At 47.9% G+C, this 17,222-nt stretch overlaps 1 protein-coding gene across 1 annotated transcript; it reads left to right on the top strand.

Annotated features, from left to right (window-relative positions):
* The first annotated feature begins 1,757 nt into the window (after nucleotides 1–1,757).
* On the top strand, nucleotides 1,758–15,599 carry LOC145805302 (uncharacterized). The gene is made up of 5 exons (XM_082900417.1): nucleotides 1,758–1,907; nucleotides 14,471–14,554; nucleotides 14,641–14,739; nucleotides 15,022–15,278; nucleotides 15,596–15,599. Exons 1-5 carry the CDS (start codon nucleotides 1,758–1,760, stop codon nucleotides 15,597–15,599), a joined length of 594 nt encoding a protein of 197 aa, XP_082756543.1.
* The last annotated feature ends 1,623 nt before the right edge of the window (nucleotides 15,600–17,222 follow it).

Below are 17,222 nucleotides of genomic sequence, written 5' to 3'. Positions count from 1 at the left end.
CAATGGTTGACTCCGAAACTCGCTACTTTCCGCTGGAAAAACTCATCTTAGCCCTAGTCATGGCGGCAAGAAAATTGATGCATTACTTCCAGGGACATAGCATTAGGGTGCTAACAGATTATCCACTCCGATCAGTACTACGGAGTGCAGAAGCATCAGGACGTGTTTCAAAATGGGCTCTTGAACTCGGCCAATACGACATTCAATTTTTACCTAAAACTGCAATCAAGGGGCAGGTGTTGGCCGACTTTGTTGCCGAATTCACCGGCGAGCTCGCCAACCTCAAACCTGATGAAGCTCGACCAAAGGCTGAAGTTCTACCAAAGCAGAACTGGAGAATTTATGTCGGGGATATTTGGCAATTGTACCGTGATGGATCATCTAACCAAAGGGGCAGTGGTGCCAGAGTTGTAATCTTGTCTCCAGACGGCACAGTAATTGAGCAGGCCGTCAAGCTTGGCTTCGAAGCATCAAATAACGAAACCGAATACAAAGCCCTTCTAGCCGGTCTGCGGAATGCGCACCTTCTCGGCGCTCGGCGTCTGCTTGTGTTTTGTGATTCAAAGTTGGTAATCAATTAGCTAAAGGGGGAATACCCGGCAAGAAACGACCGTCTGGCGGCCTACATAAAAATGGCCAATTCCTTGCTGGCAACATTTGACCATCACGAACTGAACCAAATAACATGCGACCAGAACACACACGCGGATGCCTTGGCGTGCCTAACCTCCGCCATCATTTCTGAGATCAAGCGGACCATCGAAGTAGGTTTCGTCCCGGAGCCGAGCATTGGCCCTCCGAATGAAATCCATGTCAACGTTATAGAATCCGTACCAAGCTGGATGGACCCCATTGCTGCATTCCTTTCCTCTGAACAACTCCCAGAGGACAAAAAAGAAGCACACAAGCTGCGAAATAAAGCCCTGCGATACTATCTGGATCCGCAAGGAGGGCTTTACAAAAAGTCCCTCTCTAGTCCATATTTGGAATGCGTACACCCCGACAAAGTGGAGGGGCTTCTGACAGAGATACATGAGGGCAGTTGTGGTGCCCATTATGGCGGACGCTCCCTGGCCCATTAAGCTATAACGCAGGGATACTATTGGCCGACAATGAGAGCTAATGCGGAAATTTATGTAAAAAAATGCGAACAGTGCCAAAAGTTCTCCCCATTAACCCATTTGCCTGCCAAAGAATTGAATTCTATCACCAGCCCCTGACCGTTTGCTCAGTGGGGACTTGATATCGTAGGACCATTGCCCAGGGCCCCAGGGAACAAGCGATTCTTAATTGTCGCGACAGACTACTTCACAAAATGGGTCGAAGCGGAGGCTTTGACACATATACGAGATGCCGACATTAAACGCTTTGTATGGAGAAACATCATAACACGATTCGGCATTCCGAGAGCTCTCATCTCAGACAATGGCACCCAGTTCGATTGTGGCGTATATTGAGAGTTATGCAGCAAATACGGCATTCGGCCTTACTTCTCGACACCGGCCTACCCCCAAAGCAATGGTCAAGCCGAAGCCTCTAACAAATCCATCTTGGATGGCATCAAAAAGAGGCTGGAAAAAGCTAAAGGCAAATGGGTGGAAGAATTGCCGAGTGTATTGTGAGCCCATCGTACTACGCCGAGGAGATCCACTGGAGAAATGCCGTTTGCTCTATGCTTTGGAACCCAGGCAATCTTACCCCTGGAAATCGGACTCCCAACTCTGAAATCGCAAGTTTTTGACATGGGCCGAAACGACATGATGCTTGCCCTGGATCTGATCCTTATTGAGGAACGAAGGGACCGCGCCCTGGCATCCATGGCACGGTATCAACAGCAGCTCGCTAAGTCGTATAATCAGCGAGTTCAATTGCGCCAATACACACCAGGAGAGCTTGTCCTGAAGAAGGTACTTCCAGCCGACCGGAGACCAGCCGATGGAAAATTGGGTCCAAACTGGGACGACCCCTATCAGATAGAATCCATCGCAGGAACAGGGGCATATCGGCTCTCAGACATGTCAGGAAGAAACCTGCCACGGCCTTGGAATTCAACACATTTACGTAAATTTTATCATTGACTCGACTTGTGGGCTTGATACTTGTACATGTTCCACCTTTGCAATACAAAGTTTCTTGCTTTCTCAAGCCCGCTTCCAAGCCTTGATTAATTAGGGCCGTAGGGCCGACCAAGCCTATTAAGGCTGATTAAAGTCTCTGGATTCGGAGCCCCTTCTGGTGCATGACACCTTAAGGCCGACTAAGTCTCCGGATTCGGAGCGCCCTTCGTGGATATCACGATTGGCCAAATTAAAGTCTCCGGATTCGGAGCCCCTTTCGGTGCATGACACCTTAGGGCCGACTAAGTCTCCGGATTCGGAGCGCCCTTCGTGGATATCACGATTGGCCAAATTAAAGTCTCCAGATTCGGAGCATCTTTCGGTGCATGACACCTTAGGGCCGATTAAGTCTCCAGATTCGGAGCCCCTTTCGGTGCATGATACCTTAGGGCCGATTACAGTCTCTGGATTCGGAGCACCCTTCGTGGATATCACGATTGGCCAAATTCAAGTCTCCGGATTCGGAGCCCCTTTCGGTGCATGACACTTTAGGGCCGATTACAGTCTCCGGATTCCCAGATTCGGAGCCCCTTTCGGTGCATGACACTTTAGGGTCGATTAAAGTCTCCGGATTCAGAGCGCCCTTCGTGGATATCATGAAAGGCCAAATTAAAGTCTCCAGATTCAGAGCCCCTTTCGGTGCATGACACCTTAGGGTCGATTAAAGTCTTCAGATTTGGAGCCCCTTTCGGTGCATGACACCTTAGGGCCGATTACAGTCTCCGGATTCCCGGATTCGAAGCCCCTTTCGGTGCATGACACCTTAGGGCCGATTAAAGTCTCCAGATTCGGAGCGCCCTTCGTGGATATCACGAAAGGCCAAATTAAAGTCTCCGGATTCAGAGCCCCTTTCGGTGCATGACACCTTAGGGCCAATTAAAGTCTCTGGATTCGGAGCCCCTCTCGGTGCATGACACCACTTCATTGGCCAAATACATATTCACTGAGAATCGTTCTTAATTCAAGCCGGTCAATACATGTTTAAATATTTACGCCACGCAACACAAACCTTGGTAGAAAGTTGAAATAATACGATTATAAACACAACATTTCAAGGCCGAATACAAACGTTGAAAATAAAAGAAATTCTATTTATTCGGCGTGAAGTCTATTCATTCGGCACCCTCATCGTCGCTCTTCTCAATTTCAAAATCGGAATAAGGAAAGTAGTGGCGATGATACAGGGGTGAGGCCGAATCAATACCCATGGCTTCAAGAGCTTCCTCAGTTTGAAGGGCCTTGATCCAGTCGTGCTTGAATCCACGATTTTCACATAGGCAGACCTCCTCGGCAAGGTCTCATTTGGTCTTCTCTATCCCGACCTTCAGGCTGTCTTGAAACCCCTTTTCATAACCCGAGGTCCGTTGGGTCACTCTCTCAACAACTAATTTAGATTGACCGACTGCCACCGACGCGCTCGTTTGAACATTCTTCAGCTCCCGAAGCTCACGCTCAGCCTTTTCCGCGCGAATCTCCAAACTGCGATTCCTTTCATCCATTTTCTCACTCTCACGTCGCGCTTCCCGCAGACGCATGCCGACTTCGTGAGCAGTATATAGTCCTTTCACGGCCCCATGTATGCCGTCTCGAAATACTTCAAAATCTTGACGTCCGACCATCAATTGTTGGACTTCCGGCGGGAAAATCTGTCGAGCGAACTCGATTGTTACACCTGGGTCTTTAATGATAGAATCCGCCTCCGTCATTGGTCTATTCCTCACAAAAATCGCAAAACTCAACGGTCGTGGCGTCGCATCAGGCTCGATTCTCGGTCGCGGGCGCGGAGAATTTCCCCGTTGTTGCCTGTCCTTTCGGGGCGATATGCTTTGACAACTAAGGGGCTGCTATGCTTCCTGATCCTTGGACGTTCTTCTTCCCGTACGCATAGGCTCGCTACTGCGACTCATTGCGGCGTCTAATTTAGCCAATCTTGGTCCCTCCCAAGTTGCCTGAATGGAAATAAGTAGGGCCTCTGGCGTGCACCCGCGCCACTTATCCTTCAATGTATGCAGCTCTCCCGAGGCAACGTCAGTAATCCCAAACGTCAAAAGTCGGATGACAATTGTCCAGCCCACGAGTTAGGCCCATTCAGCTTCTCAAGCTCACGCCCTGGCTAAGGCAAGGACAGATTTAGTAATCTGGTCCGCCGTGTTTTCAAGCGCAAGCGCCGATCAGTGTGTGCCTTAGCCAGCCCACGAGTTACGCCATTCGGCTTCTCAACTCGAAAAGCTCGCGCCCGGGCTAAGGCAAGGGCAGATTCACTAATCTGGTCGGCCATGTTTTCAAGCGCAAGCGCCGATCAATGTATGCCTTAGCCAGCCCACGAGTTACGCCCATTCGGCTTCTCAAGCCCGCGCCCTGGCTAAGGCAAGGGCAGATTCACTAATCTGGTCGGCCATGTTTTCAAGCACAAGCGCCGATCAGTGTGTGCCTCAGCCAGCCCATGAGTTACGCCATTCGGCTTCTCAACTCGAAAAGCTCGCGCCCGAGCTAAGGCAAGGGTAGATTCACTAATCTGGTCGATGTAACAGCGCCCGCGTGGGGCCTCGCGCTACAGTTCGGACTCTCGATTTGTGTCACGGTTCTAAATCTGAACCAAAGAGTCCAAATCTGGCAAATCGTTTTGAGAAACAGATTTTTTGAAAAAGTAGTGCCAAACATGGACTGCTTTGCCAGATACAGAGTCGCCACCTAAATATTTTTTATGGGAGAATTTAGGAAACCCTGACTCGGTGCCGAAGGCCACATGTCCGTCATCACCGGAGTTGTCTCGGCTCGGGAGCTTGGGTACGATCGGGGAAGGTCAGCTATGAGCACCCCCTTTCGCCCGGTCCGAAGACCGGCCTCTACTAACCATGATATCCGTTTTTGAAAACTTTACGTGTTCTTATTCCATTTATTAGCCTAGAATTACTATGTTATGCGCACAGCAAACAAGTATAGACTAGATTGCCTAATTTGGAAATAAACATTGCATATCCGTTTGGTTTGAAAATGCTTTGGAATTTGCTACTCGCAAGTAGGCTAAAATACGGATTTCAACGAGTTTTTCCAACTCAAACAACCCAACCTTCACCCACAGGCATTCAAAACAGTTTAACACATAAGCATCTAGCCACATGTTAAGCATGCTGTTATGGTAACATTCACACTCATGCGATATGCTAAAGCGGAAATACTTACATAGTACTCCGTGCCAAAACAAAGAACTTGTTAGCAAACATGCATGATCCAAGTCCATGTGAAGTGCCTAATGCATCGCATACAAAATGTTACTAGGATAGGCTCGGCTATCCTAAACATGTCATGTGAAAATGCACAGTTATCACATATTCAGTTTGGAATTGAAGCATTGATGCAATTAGTGTGATGTACCGAGCCTAATGCATGCAATACAAATGCATGGATGCACACATGCATAGCATAAGGTATGCTAAATTAGACGTGACCTAATACTAACCATCAAAGCAGGTAAGTAAAAGGGAAGAAAGACGTGAGGTTGGAAGACATACACACACTCACGCACACTTATTACAGATTTGCCCTCGCTCGGAGGGACCAAATAAATATTACAAATTAATTAACTACGCAAGCTAATTAATATTACAAATTAACTAATTTAATTAAAGCAAGAAAGCGTCTCGGGAAACGCGCCACCATGCGCAAGCTGCCTCTGTTTTCCTCCCTTTCCTCCTCTGGAGGTTGTCAAAACCTCAGGACTACATCCTTGGACAGAGGGGATCATCATCGGCTAGATGAAATTTCCACCGGCAGTGTTGTATGGCCATCGGCACAAAGTTGAAGCTGTCGGCAGAGAAAATAGTGCCGGTCGGCACATTACACTGCCGGTCGGCAGAGTATTCCTGCAGAACCTGCAACTCACAGCAACAGAGGGCAAAACAAGGCATGGCAGCATATTTCAAGGCATGTATGCACCAACCATGTCTCTTATCATTGTAATGACTCAAAGGGACATGTGCCTCGGTTCTCGGACCACCAATCACGCATTTCCATGCATGATGGCCCAAGGAACCAAGCATGCAACTTTGGTTTCAAATGCATGCAAACCAATCAAACGAATTAGGCCCAATTCCTATCACCAATTCAAGGAACAAGGCATGCATGCAAGATGCAATGCAACCTAGGCATACAAGCTAAGGATGCAACATGGCATGGCAAAACACTTATGCAAGCATACAAGCATGCATATGGCAATACAAATGAGTGCAAAGATGGACTTAAACATGAATTAGGCGACTCTAAAAAGGCCTAAAACAGTAGCCATAATGACCAAAACAAGAAGCCAAAAACACATGCACACATACACATGATGGAAGGCCTACACTTGGGCACAATTTAAACGACCCTCAAGCACACTTAAAAGGGATAAACGAGAGCAACTAGCATGCAACCTAAGCATTTAAATTATGTCATAAAATGATGCCAAATCATATTAAGCAAGACAAGCAAATGCATGTAAGCATGGTCTAAGCACTTGAAGCAAGTCATGAAGCTTTGAAGCATGTTTATCACAACAAACATGGCATGCATTGAACAACCTAAAACAGGTTTTTAGCTCATAACATGAGGCCCAAAAGACCACTTAGATGGTATCTAGATGGCTCAAAGACAAAGGCATGCAAAGGCACCAAAACATGGAGCATTGCAACATATGCTCTCAAAGCATTAAAGAGGCATGCAAGGCAATCAAACGAGCATGGAAATGGGACTGAAATAGCATGTAGGATGATTCCAAATCACCAAAACAATGCAAAGATGGCATGCTACACATGCACATACTTAAGGCCAACAAGCCTAAATACAAAGGAGCTCTATAATGCATGCAAAGATCAACCCAAACGATTATGGACAGAGCTAAAACATGGCAAAATAAGCACATAAACTTCACAAATGCAAGCCTAAAACATGCTACAACAAAGGCTAACAACCTAGACATGTTAAGGCACAAATATGGCATTACAAGGCAACTATGCTAAACATGCATAAGGTTCCAAAACCAACTTGAAATCATGTTATATCATGGATATATAAGCATGAAAAACAAACCAAACATGCTCAACACACACTCAAGCATAGGCTTCTTTAAGAGGCCAAGATGTGCCCTTTTCAAGGACAACAAGGAGAGGGGGTGGCCCTCCCCTTCTTGGGACTTCAAAGCATCATCTTTACCACTGAAATCCCTCAAGATTTCAGTGGTGAAGAGACCTCAAAACCAAAATCCCGGAGCTAGCACAAAATGGCTCAAAATGAGGCCTTTTGGGGCCTAAGGGTGGTCAACACCCCTCAAACAACAAAACACTCTTAATAAACAATAAAGAGGGCTTAAAAATAGAACTTTTTTATGTTATACAATAATCACAAAAACAGCTCTAAGATAGGTATAAGATTGATGCAAGAATGGGGAATAAAGGTGTAAGTTTCTTACCCTTGTAGTCCTCTTCAACAAGGATGCTCCAATGGCCTCCTTTGGCTCCAAATCAGTCAAGAAACTCAAGAACAACCCCTTAGAACTCTAATCTTAAGAGGAAGGTGAAACACTAGGTGTTTGTGTGCAATAGTAAGGCACAAAACACCTAGTGTGTAAAATGGGAGGAAAAGAGAGATAGATTGAGTGTATCTAACCCTAACCCTAGAAAACCAGAGCTCTTCTCTGTCTTTCTTCTCTCTAAAATGTCTAAGCCTCTCCTTTCAAGCCTTAGAGAGAGCCCTCTCTATAAGCCTCTTGTAAAGCTTATTCAACAAGCTTTGCAAGAGGGAGATCCCTCCATACACGTGTATGGAGGGGAGAAAAAGTTATACAGCTGTCCTAAAATATCTGCAAAAGCAGATGAACAGCAATCGGCCGGCAAAAAATGCCATCTTGGCCAAACAAAGTGCCGACCGGCACAAAAAAGTGCTGACCGGCAACAAATAGTGCCGACCGGCAAACTATTTTGCCGGTGGCAGCAAAAACCAGCCGGTGGCATCTAGCCACTGCCGGTGATGGGTGGGGATGGTCTACAAGCCCTACCCTGCCCTTCCAAGGCAAAACACAAGTGTTTGGTGCAAAACCAGACACTAAACGGTCGAGTTCGGGGATCCTGAGGCAGGGCGCGCGAGCCGAGACCTCCAGGAACTCCAAATGAACACAAACATGGATAATCACCGAGTGTTCAAACGGTGACGTCCAAGTCTTGAGGACGGTCAAAAATGGGGTGTCTACAGTTGCCCCTCTTTGACAGAACTCGAAAGTCATAACAATGACGGGAGTGAATGTCAAAGCCCAGAGACGACCCATTTTTGACAAGGCCGAAGACTTAGACAAACATGCAATACAAATAAGATATGCGCCCGAAGGCAGGGGCAAAATGCAAGACAATGCACGGAGCCGAGCATAACTTATGATCATGCAAAGAAAGCTGTAATGAAGCAAACATGCGACAATTTTAAGCTAGCATACCAAACTACACTACAATGCAGAAAGGATGTAAGAGAATTATGGAATTCTCAATGCGTCTCACTCGGGAGATACAATACCTGTGCGGCTCGTCTGGTTGCACCAGCTTCGAATGAACCGTACATACAATATCGTGCCTGCAAAGAAAACAAACTTAACAGGTACAATATGGTTAGCAACATGCATGACAATGCAAATGTGGATGCAAAACGATATGCGATATATACAAAACAATGTATAAACAATGCAAATGCAGATGCAATGTAATTGAAACAATGCAAGCTACATGCAAAGCAATTGAATCGTGATCCAATCACGAGCGGTTCGAAACCACACCTATGTCAAATAGATTGATGGAGGTAACAAGTCTGTCTACCATAGAACGGTCAACTGAACTATGAGTATTGTAGACAGACGCAAGAACAAGTATTGGGTGGAATGACACAAGTGGGGAAACAAACCGCTGGAGAAAGGACTACGATCCTAATGCCGGATGCAAAAATTACACTACAATGTAATGGGTGGATATGGCACGCAGGCCAAACCAAATCTTGCCTAGGAAAGGCATGCATACATACAAGCCATGTGTAACACAGAAAAGGTGCCGCAACCCTCAACCAACATATCAACGTGGAATCGGCGCGATACACATACAGAACTGTGTTCTAACATGAAAAGTAAGGGCACATACCAGACCAAGCTCAACCTGGAATGGCGCAAGCCATTAGGCGGAAGGTGATGCAATGAATGCATGCAATCTACAATGCAATATTTACAAATATGCAATGGAATGGATACAATGGATATGGCATACAAGCCAAACCAAATCTTGCCTAGGAAAGGCATGCACACATACGAGCCATGTGTAACACAGAAAAGGTGCCGCAACCCTCAACCAACATATCAACGTGGAATCGGCGCGATACACATACAGAACTGTGTTCTAACATGAAAAGTAAGGGCACATACCAGACCAAGCTTAACATGGAAAGGCGCAAGCCAAAGGCGGAAGGTGATGCAATGAATGCATGCAATCTACAATGCAATATTTACAAATATGCAATGGAATGGATACAATGGATATGGCATACAAGCCAAACCAAATCTTGCCTAGGAAAGGCATGCACACATACGAGCCATGTGTAACACAGAAAAGGTGCCGCAACCCTCAACCAACATATCAACGTGGAATCGGCGCGATACACATACAGAACTGTGTTCTAACATGAAAAGTAAGGGCACATACCAGACCAAGCTCAACCTGGAAAGGCGCAAGCCAAAGGCGGAAGGTGATGCAATGAATGCATGCAAACTACAATGCAAATGCAAGACAATGCAAATATGCAATGACTATGATTGCAACTTTCCCTATCTTACCAACAGGGTGATATACTAGGTTGGTTCAGTATCCAGAACTGAGGCGTAGACATGCCGCCTCAACCTATGGGGCTTCCATACAGATTTCAAGCCGAGGGTAAACCTCTGGGTATTTAAACCAGACTTTAGTCTCGGAACTCCCGAACCTTTGCGTTCTAGGCATAAGCCGTTCGAACTCTAGTTTCCACCGTCCCCGTTGGTCTTCTAGGAACTCATCGCAAGCACAGACAGGTGGCTTTACCAGACCACCGAAAAGTCGTTCGGGCACGACAAACACCGAAGGAATTGCACCTTCAGAGGATTTAAGGTCTCCTAGACCGGAATGCAAAATGTATGCATGACAATGCATGTTTTTTTTTTTGAAATGCAAATGATGCAAGTGAAATGCATGTTGCATGGAATGCGCGACAACACGCGGCTCTCGAAGTGTACGACAATGCGAACACTAAAGGTCTTACACCTTCCAAGGATTTAAGGTCTCCTAGACCGTACGTGTTTAAGGTCTCGCCAGACCATGCGTGTTTAAGGTCTCGCCAGACCGTGCGTGTTTAAGGTCTCGCCAGACCGGCGGTATTGCACGACGGTATGATGCGCAAAATAGCGCAATGCGTTAGGCAACGCGAGTGCACAGGACAGTGCGATGGAATGCAAAATGCAATGAGATGCGCAAAACAGCGTGAACAATTTTGAAATGCACAAAACAGTGCGATGCGCAGAACAGCGCGAGGTTTGAAATGCACAAGACAGTGCAATGCGCAGAACAACACGAACAATACAATGCACTAACAAGTGCAATGCGCAGAACAGCGCGAACAAAATACAATGCACTAACAAGTGCAAGTAAGGTGCGCAAGATAGCGCGAACAAATGCAATGCACAAAATAGTGCGATGCGCAAAATAGCGCGAAGGAAATGTAATGCACAGAACAGTGCGATGCGCAAAATAGCGCGAACAAAATGTAATGCACTAACAAGTGCAATTAAGGTGCGCAAGATAGCGCGAACAAATGCAATGCACAAAACAGTGCGATGCGCAGAACAGCGCGAAGAAAATGTGATGCACAAAACAGTGCGATGCGCAAAATAGCGCGAACAAAATGTAATGCACTAACAAGTGCGATGCGCAAAATAGCGCGAACAAAATGTAATGCACTAACAAGTGCAATTAAGGTGCGCAAGATAGCGCGAACAATTTGCAATGCACAAAACAGTGCGATGCGCAGAACAGCGCGAAGAAAATGTGATGCACAAAACAGTGCAATGCCAAGTGTGACGTGCATGCCACACGGAGTGTAAATGGGCTTAAATGCGCGACAACGCACGTATTCCGGAATGCATGACAATGCATGGAATGGAAATGCAATGATGATGCGTGAGAAATGTGCACGACAATGCAAAGGGGTGCGTGTTGCAACGCATGTAACACGTGCATAACAATGCAAATGTGTGGCGCACGACAGTGCGATGTAATGCACCGAAGTAGTGTGATGAATTTGTGCAACACACATGGGGCAACCTTTGAATTCAAAAAGGATACAAAAAGGATACACCTTGCACGAATTCGAGTGCCACGCACTGGAGACACGGCCCGAAGTCAAAACGGAGGCCGGTTGAATGTCGGAGATGCGCTTCCTTGCACTTTCTTCAGCTATGAAGACCCAAAACAACTCAAAAGGCCTAAACAAGGCTGTGGGAACCCCACCGGCCGAAAGGGGAGGCCACCGGCTGGCCATCGGCACAAAAATAATTCTATCGGCACAAAAAAGTGCCGGCCGGCACAAAACATTGCCGACCGGCAAACAGTTGCTGAATCGGGGCAATTTTGTCTTTTCACTTCGGGCATTATAAAATAGGGCTTGAAAACCCTATTCTTCACTTTTCCACCGCCGAAAATTCTTGCCCTCTCTCTCTAGAGTGCTTCTGTCTCATTTTTCGCCCGTTTCTTCGCGTTCTACGCCCGTTTCGTCGTCGGATTCGCGTTTCTCTTCGCGTTTCGGACATTTTCCACCGATCACATTCTCGTTTCGGCGCCTCGTTCGGCGTTCTCGCCTTCTCGGGGTTTGTTCCCCTCACTTTCCTCTTCATTTCTGTGTCCTTTCACATTCCGGCCTTCCCGGCCATTTTCGACCCTCTCGGGAGTTGACTTTTCAGTTGACTGCTCGTATTCCGGCTCGGTTTTCCTTTTCCGGCCATTTTCACACCACTCTCTACATGGCGGACGACATTCCACATGTCGGGACTCCCCCGGACCACGAGATGGACCCCGGGGTCGAGCTCTTACCACTGAGCGAGCGCCCGTTCGACCCGGCGACCTACCGGCCGGCGATCCACGTTCTGCCCCCTGACGGCCTGCGTCAGTTCCGGAGCTTCGAGAGGTACGCGCCCCCTGAGTTACTGCTACGCGAGCCTACCTCCCACCTTTCATTCGGCACTCCCGAGGTAACTCTTCATCTTCTGCTTTACTTTCTGCAATGTAGGATACAAAACTGCCATAGTTAGCTGTATTCTTTAATTGCTGAAATCTGATATGCCGTAGACCGTAGTTGACTGTAAACATACATGCAACCGATATCTGCTTGAGACTGACACATGCACACACACTGCACTAGCCCTGAATTACTCAAACACACTGTACTTACTGTATTCTACTGCACACACACTGGTACCCAGTATTTGTCTGAATCTGTTCGATTTGCACACATGCCACATCTGTTCTGAAACGCTCAAACACGCTGACACAGCACACGTATTTTCTATAAGCACACCGGCACCCGGTATCTGCCTGAATCTGACAAACTTGCATACATGCCATATCTGTCTTTTCAAAATCGCATTTTGAATGTTGTCCTGCAATTGTTGTTTTCTGTTTACAGGAGGGTTCCCATACCATTCGCGGGTATGGGAATACTGGTGCGCGGGAGTGGTATGACGAGCTCCCTGATGCGGTCCAGCGCATCGTGGACCGAGCGGGCTTCGGCACCTTCTGCCGAGGGCTCTCTAGGCTCTCCACATGCAGACCTCTCCTTGCTGCTTTGGCGGAGAGGTGGTGGGACACCACCGATTCTTTCCATTTCTCTGCTACAGGGGATATGACGATGACCCCTCATGACTTCTCGATGCTCACAGGCATTGGGGTAGGGGGTGATCCAATCCCCTTCGACATAGCGATGGATGAGTGGACCGCCGCTCAGGTTCATTTACTGGGGGAGGCCCCTCCGCTAGCTCGCCCAGGCTTTGTCCGATATTCCTGGTTCGAGGCACAGTTCAGGGTCCAGCCCGCACTGGGGGAGGAGACTCAGATGACCGAGGAGGACGTGGAGAGGTGTGCGCGCGGCTTCCTCATGTTCCTGTTCGGGACTACTATCTTCGCCGACCGGGCGAACACCGTGCCTCTCTGCCTTCTCAGTGCACTGGTGGACGTCCGAGATATCTTGCATTACGACTGGGGCGGCGCTGCTCTGGCCACCCTGTACGGCTATATGAGCTCGGCTTCTCGCGGCAGCGGCCAGCTGCTCGGAGGTTACTGGCGGGCTTGGGAGGTACATTTCTTCTCCTCCTTTCCTTTCTGTCTCGTACTTTCCGTAGTCTGTAGACTGCACACACTGCGGTCTGCTTTACACTCACTGTATACTGTACACACGGCACACACATACATTCTGCTTTGCACTGACTGTACACTGCTCACACTGTACACTGCACACAATACACGGCTCAACACACGGCTCTGCCATTTCTGCTTTATTCTGTATACCCTGCTTTATCTGATGGTCATACTGACATCTGTTTTGCAGTTGTGGGTTTACGCCTATTTTCCTAGGCTTGCACCTGTGCCAGTTGCGGAGCCTCCTCCGGCTGTTCCTTTCTCGAGTCGCTTTGACGGGGGATGCACCCGGCGACCACGGGAGACGTTCGGCTTCTTCCGCCGATATTTCGACACCATCACCCCGGCCGAGGTATATTTTACTTTCAGTTCGTTTAGCTTCGCTTTCCCACTGCATGTTTCAATAACAGTAGATAACAAACTGTCTGTTACTTTCAGATCACATGGCGGCCATGGGCTTCCTTGCCGTCGGCGATGCGGGGTCGGTTCCCTGGTGCTGAGGAGACCTCGCGTTTCCGGATTCTGCTAGAGGGCCCGGTCTGTCGGGCTTGGTACCTGGGGGAGCGTTTTCTACGCCAGACCCGCGGGTTACCTGAGCAGATAGTCCCGGCTCACCCTCCTGCAGAGATGAGGGAGACCGAGGGGCTTACCGCTGAGCAGCTGGATGATTACTCCATCGGCTGGGAGGAGGCCGGCTTCCGAGGCACCGGCGACTATCAGGAGTACGTGCGGACGTACCTGATGCGACCTTTGAGCGGCCGTCGAGCAGAGGGGGCCAGGCCTGTGGCATCGGCGGCTGGGGCCGGAGCGGGAGCAGGGGCTGGATCTTCGAGGAGGGCCCGGGTCCGTGGCAGGGGCGGAGTGCGGGGTGGACGAGGAGCTGGCTGGCCTGCCCTGCCTGCTGTACTGACTTTCCAGGGGCAGGGTGGGTCGACCTATCAGATCCCCTTCGCCCCTCCACCGGCTGGTCACGAGTTCACTGACATCCCCGACCTTCCGCCGGTATGTATCACTGCACTTCGTACAGTCATTTCATTTTAGTTTACTTGATATTCCACAGAATACTGATGCATCTGACACTTTTGCAGGCTTCTTCTGAGTACACCCGTCAGTCGTTGGCGATGAATGCCTCGATGATGGGGATGCTCCAGCGGACATTTGACCTCCTGGCTGTCTACAGCATACCGGTATGTCCTTCTGACACTGGCCTCAAACCATTCATACACTGCTTCGCATAATCTGATTCACGGCACAACACCTGATACACTGGTCTCACAGCATCTGACACTGCATACGCTGCATTCTGTACTGTTAAACTGCCCACGGCATTCATACACTGTACTCACACACTGCATTCTGCACTGTTAAACTGCTCACGGCATTCATACACTGTACTCACACACTGCATTCTGCACTGTTAAACTGCTCACAGTGTACTGATGCATTTCCCTTTTTGTGTACTTTTTCAGCCTCCTTTCCAGATTCCCATGGCAGGAGGTGCTCCAGCTAGACCTTCTGTCCCTGCTCGGGGGAGAGATGAGGAGGGCAGGATATTTCCCCGTACCAGGGGAGGGCGGACTCACGTCGGGAGTAGCTCGCAAGCTCCAGTTCCGGACGACGACGACGACGATGAGTCAGAGGCGGAGGCAGGGTCATCGGAGGAGGAGACCGGAGACGGTTCTAGCTCGGGCTCTGATGACGACGCTGTTGATGCTCCTGGACCCTCGTCCAGGAAGAGGACCAGGACAGACTGACGGCCCTTCGGAGTGCTTGACATAGATGTAGATTTTTGCTATCTTTTCTTTCTTTCCTTGTACTTTTCTTTTTGGTTGGTAGATAGATTACCTTGTACTGCCACAGGCAGGTTTTGTTTCCAAAGCTTGTACATTTGAAAAGATAGTGAAATGAAACAGACACTTTATCTGAAAAAGTGTTTACATTTACACATTTCATGCATTACATCGCATCTCATCATGTTACACTTTAATGTAAACGGAACTGATTGGTTGTCTGAAAATTGAACACTTGCACTGTAATAATCAGATAACTTAAACAGCTAACAACCGAAACAACCCAAGCAACCCACTGCCTGATTCTTAGACACACAGCCCTTACTCTGTTGGGGATTGATCTGCATACAGCCCAAAACACAGCATTCAGTTCATTCTGCACACTGCAATTCTCAAACAAGACAGCCCAATCTAATCAGGACGGACCTCAAAGATGGAACCGGTTGGAGTCGGAACACGTTCCAATGTAGAGAATGGCACAGCATTCTGAGCATAAGCGATTTTTGAAATCGAATAAGGGTTTTTCAAACCGGGATATCGAGCCTACCACTGAACAGAGCGGAAAGGACTCAAATATAGGTACACGACCTAAACACAACGAGACACGCTCGGGAAAGACTAAAAACAAAAGACGAGACCGTCAAATGAAAGAGACACGACACACAGACGCGTAACCAAAGATGGGGGACCTCGGACCACGAGGAGCCAGTTCAATCTGGGTATTGTTTCCCACCCCTTCTTATTTGTGATTCTCACATCACTCAACTCTCAAGCTCGGATTTTCTCTCGAAACCCTTTTCCTCGCTTTTCTCTCAACTTACACCTCTCTATTCTTCATTCTCTCATTTTTCATCCCTCCCCGGGGTGATTGATGGATAAATGGAAAGGTGCGGGTTTATGCTCAACACCGTTAGCTCACGGCTATTCTTCCGGCAGGCAGAGTGCTCTTCTGGCAAGTACGTCGATGACGGGGGAGAGACAGAACGCCTGGCTCAACTGTGCCCCTAGTTCATCATTTTAACCATTTTTTTCGTTTTTGCTTTCTACTAAAACGGTTTTGATCGAAATGAGAGTCGGATTAACGTACTTGTTCGACTTTTGTTTTGAAAAGCATGCAAGTCAGGCAGCAAGCACTGAAAATTTTCCTTTTAGGTCCAAGACAATGGTCCGGTTTTGGAAAATGAAATAGTTTTCGAGAAAATAGTCAACCTCAGTAAAAATTTTCAAAAACTATTTTTCAAATAGCTGATGCTCAACAAGCATGAAACTTACCCTTCGAGATGCGCAACCTCGGATCGGAGGCAATGGAAAATTGCCCCTGGTTTGAAGGAGGTTGGGAGGCAACGGAAAGTTGCCCCTAGTTTGAAAGGCGGCTCACAGCGGCTCGTGGCAACGGAAAGTTGCCCCTTGTTTGGGATGGTGCCGCAGCAATTCACAGACAGTCTTCATTGGCGGTGGTCGAGCTCTTAGACACAGCGATGACGAAGACGGTCACAACACATATATGGACACAGTCACCTTGAAGGGTGTTGGCCACTGGACTTTGGAACGAAATTGAAACCATTGCATGGACTGAGACGCTTATGAAAGCGTTGGGGGCTGGACTTCATGATGAAGTTGCCTACGTATCCCAAACATGGGAATCAAGCCTTACGTAGTTCCGGTTAAGGTCCACTCGGGTATTTTAACCTTCACTTTGTTTGGCTCTTATTTTTGCCAAGGCGCCCAATGCAGGTTTTCGACCTTGCGAGCTTCTTTTCATTTTCTATTTCTTTTTCATTTCTTTTTCTTTTCTATTTTTTTCTTTTCTTCTTTTTCAATCTTTCTTTTTGTATTTTTCTCTTTTTTTGTTGTATTTTTCTCTTGCTCTAACTTTTGCC

The sequence above is a fragment of the Camellia sinensis genome, chromosome 13 (assembly GCF_055761805.1).
Source record: "Camellia sinensis isolate YWXY chromosome 13, ASM5576180v1, whole genome shotgun sequence".
Lineage (NCBI taxonomy): Eukaryota > Viridiplantae > Streptophyta > Magnoliopsida > Ericales > Theaceae > Camellia > Camellia sinensis.
Note: the sequence above shows the minus strand (reverse complement) of the source record. Positions and strands in the feature narration are given on the sequence as shown.